This window comes from Aptenodytes forsteri, unplaced genomic scaffold (assembly GCF_000699145.1).
Source record: "Aptenodytes forsteri isolate BGI_AS27 unplaced genomic scaffold, ASM69914v1 Scaffold53, whole genome shotgun sequence".
NCBI classification, from domain to species: domain Eukaryota; kingdom Metazoa; phylum Chordata; class Aves; order Sphenisciformes; family Spheniscidae; genus Aptenodytes; species Aptenodytes forsteri.
Window position 1 is genome coordinate 8,735,964 of NW_008795909.1, and position 2,058 is coordinate 8,738,021.

The window sequence follows — 2,058 nt, forward strand, 5'->3', positions numbered from 1 at the left end:
CCCCGCCAGCCGATTATCGCCTTTGGGGGGGCTACATCTCCATGGCTAAGCCCTGGCCACAGGCAGAAGAAAGGTGACGCATGTCCTCGCCCCACCGGCCGGCCCCACGGCCCACGGAGGAGCTACTGGGGGTCCGCCCGGCGAGGCTTGATGTCGCGGGTCTTCATGTAGGAGAGCAGCTGCTCGGGGATCTCAGCCAGCACGTCCTTGGCCAGGCGGGCCATGCTCAGCACCTGGTTTCCCGAGTCGTCCACGTAATCCCGAAACGGCACAAACTTTTGGGGGAAAGAAGTTTGCAGCCCGGTTGGAAACAACCCTGCGGCTGCGGGGGTCAGCGAGGGGCTGAGCATCTCTCGCTCGCGGTGGGACTGGGCTCAATGCCGGTGTTACCTGTACAATGTCCCTCTCGGCGTAGCGTCCCCGGGAAGACACCCGTACTTCGTCACCATCCAGCTCCTCCATGGCTGGGGGGTCCCAGCCGGTGTCACTGAGCCTCGGTGGGGTGGCCACCGGGGATGGAAACAGCGTCCCTTCCTCCGGGACGCCTTTGGCATCCCGGAGGAAGGGACGGTGTTTCCGTCCCCCTTCCCTGGTGTTCCCAAGCCCCAACTCACCCTCAAACTCAGCCGGACCCACTCCCACGATGATGATGGACATGGGCAAGGCGGAAGCCTGTGGAGCAGAGGCAGGGTGGCAGCCGGAGCAGCACCCAGCGTGGGGTGAACTCACGGCGACGAGGGTGCACTCACGGTGACGATGGCTTCCTTGGTCTGCAGCATGTCGGAGATGACGCCGTCGGTGATGATGAGGAGGACGTGGTACTGCGAGCCGTCGGTCACCTGGGCGGCTGCCCTATGGGGACAAGGAATGGGGTCCCTCCAGCAGCCCCACCGGTGTGGGGCAGCCGGCCCTGCTGTGGGACCGGTGGCATTTGTGGACGGCAAAGGGGGCAGAGGCCCCCGGCGCTCACCCAGCCACCTGGTTGATGACGGGGGCGAAGTTGGTGGGACCGTAGAGCTGGACGGTGCGCAGGCTCTGGAGGTAGGACTCCAGCACGCCCTCGATGCCGGCGCAGCTGGGGTTGTCCGCGTTGTTGTTCTGGGGGACGGGGACGGGCGCTTGGAGGGGGACCACAGCTCCCGGTGTGCATCCCCGGCTGCGGGATGCTGGGGCTGGATGCAGCCAGGGCGGGTGCTTTCCCCCCCCCCGTTCCCCCCCCACCCCAGGGCGCACCAGGGGGAACTGGTGGGAGATCTTGCCGTCGGGTGGGAGTTTGGCGCCGAAGCCGTAGGCAGGGAAGAGCTTGTCGCTGTCGTAGTCCTGGATGATCTCCCCCACTGCCTTGAGCGCCAGGGCGTAGGCGCTCAGCTGGTAGGGGCTCGCGTAGTGCAGCGAGGTGGGCTGCGACGGCATCCCTGCAGCACAGCGCCCATCGGCACCCGCCCCACAGACGGCCCCACGGCCGCATCGACGGGGACCCCCCCCCGCATCGGCTGCACTCACCGTTGGAGGCCGTGAAGTCAATGGCAACGGTGAAATTCAGCTGCGTCCTTGGGAGGAGAGCGAGGGAGGCTGCTGGACCCATGGCACAGGGATGCCGTCTTCCAGCCCCACGGCGTGGCGTGTCCTTCCCGCCCCCGGGACCCATCACCTGGGCCCCCCCTTCCCCAGCCAGCACCCCACGGCCCAGGGCTGCCATCCTTGCGCCCCCTCCCTAGCCGGGGGGTCTCGGGGAGCTGGGGGGCACCCGGCCCCCCACTCACCCGCCCCGGATGTAGTCAACAAAGGTGAACTCGGACTCGACGGAGAAGGAGAGCAGTGTCACCTGCGGGCATGGGGGGGTCAGACCCGGACACACCCCCCCCAGCAGGCACAGAGGGGGGGTCAGACCCGGCCCCCCACAGGCAGGAGCCCCAGGAGCACCCCAGCCCCACTCACGGTGCCGGAGTTCACGTATTTCTTCTTCTTGCATTTCTTCCTGGGGTTCAGCACCTGCGGGCGCAGGGGTGGGTCGGCCCCGGTGTGGGGTGGCCCCCCGGCCACCTGCCCCGGCCACCC

At 67.9% G+C, this 2,058-nt stretch overlaps 1 protein-coding gene across 1 annotated transcript in view; it reads right to left on the reverse strand.

Annotated features, from left to right (window-relative positions):
• Window positions 1-122: 122 nt before the first annotated feature.
• The window catches only part of CPNE9 (copine family member 9), a 6,685-nt gene continuing 4,749 nt past the window's right edge, over window positions 123-2,058 (reverse strand). Inside the window, 9 exon segments of the mRNA XM_019473446.1 lie at window positions 123-275; window positions 391-464; window positions 615-672; window positions 750-852; window positions 971-1,098; window positions 1,234-1,415; window positions 1,504-1,550; window positions 1,764-1,825; window positions 1,939-1,997. Coding sequence (XP_019328991.1) covers window positions 123-275; window positions 391-464; window positions 615-672; window positions 750-852; window positions 971-1,098; window positions 1,234-1,415; window positions 1,504-1,550; window positions 1,764-1,825; window positions 1,939-1,997 — 866 coding nt within the window.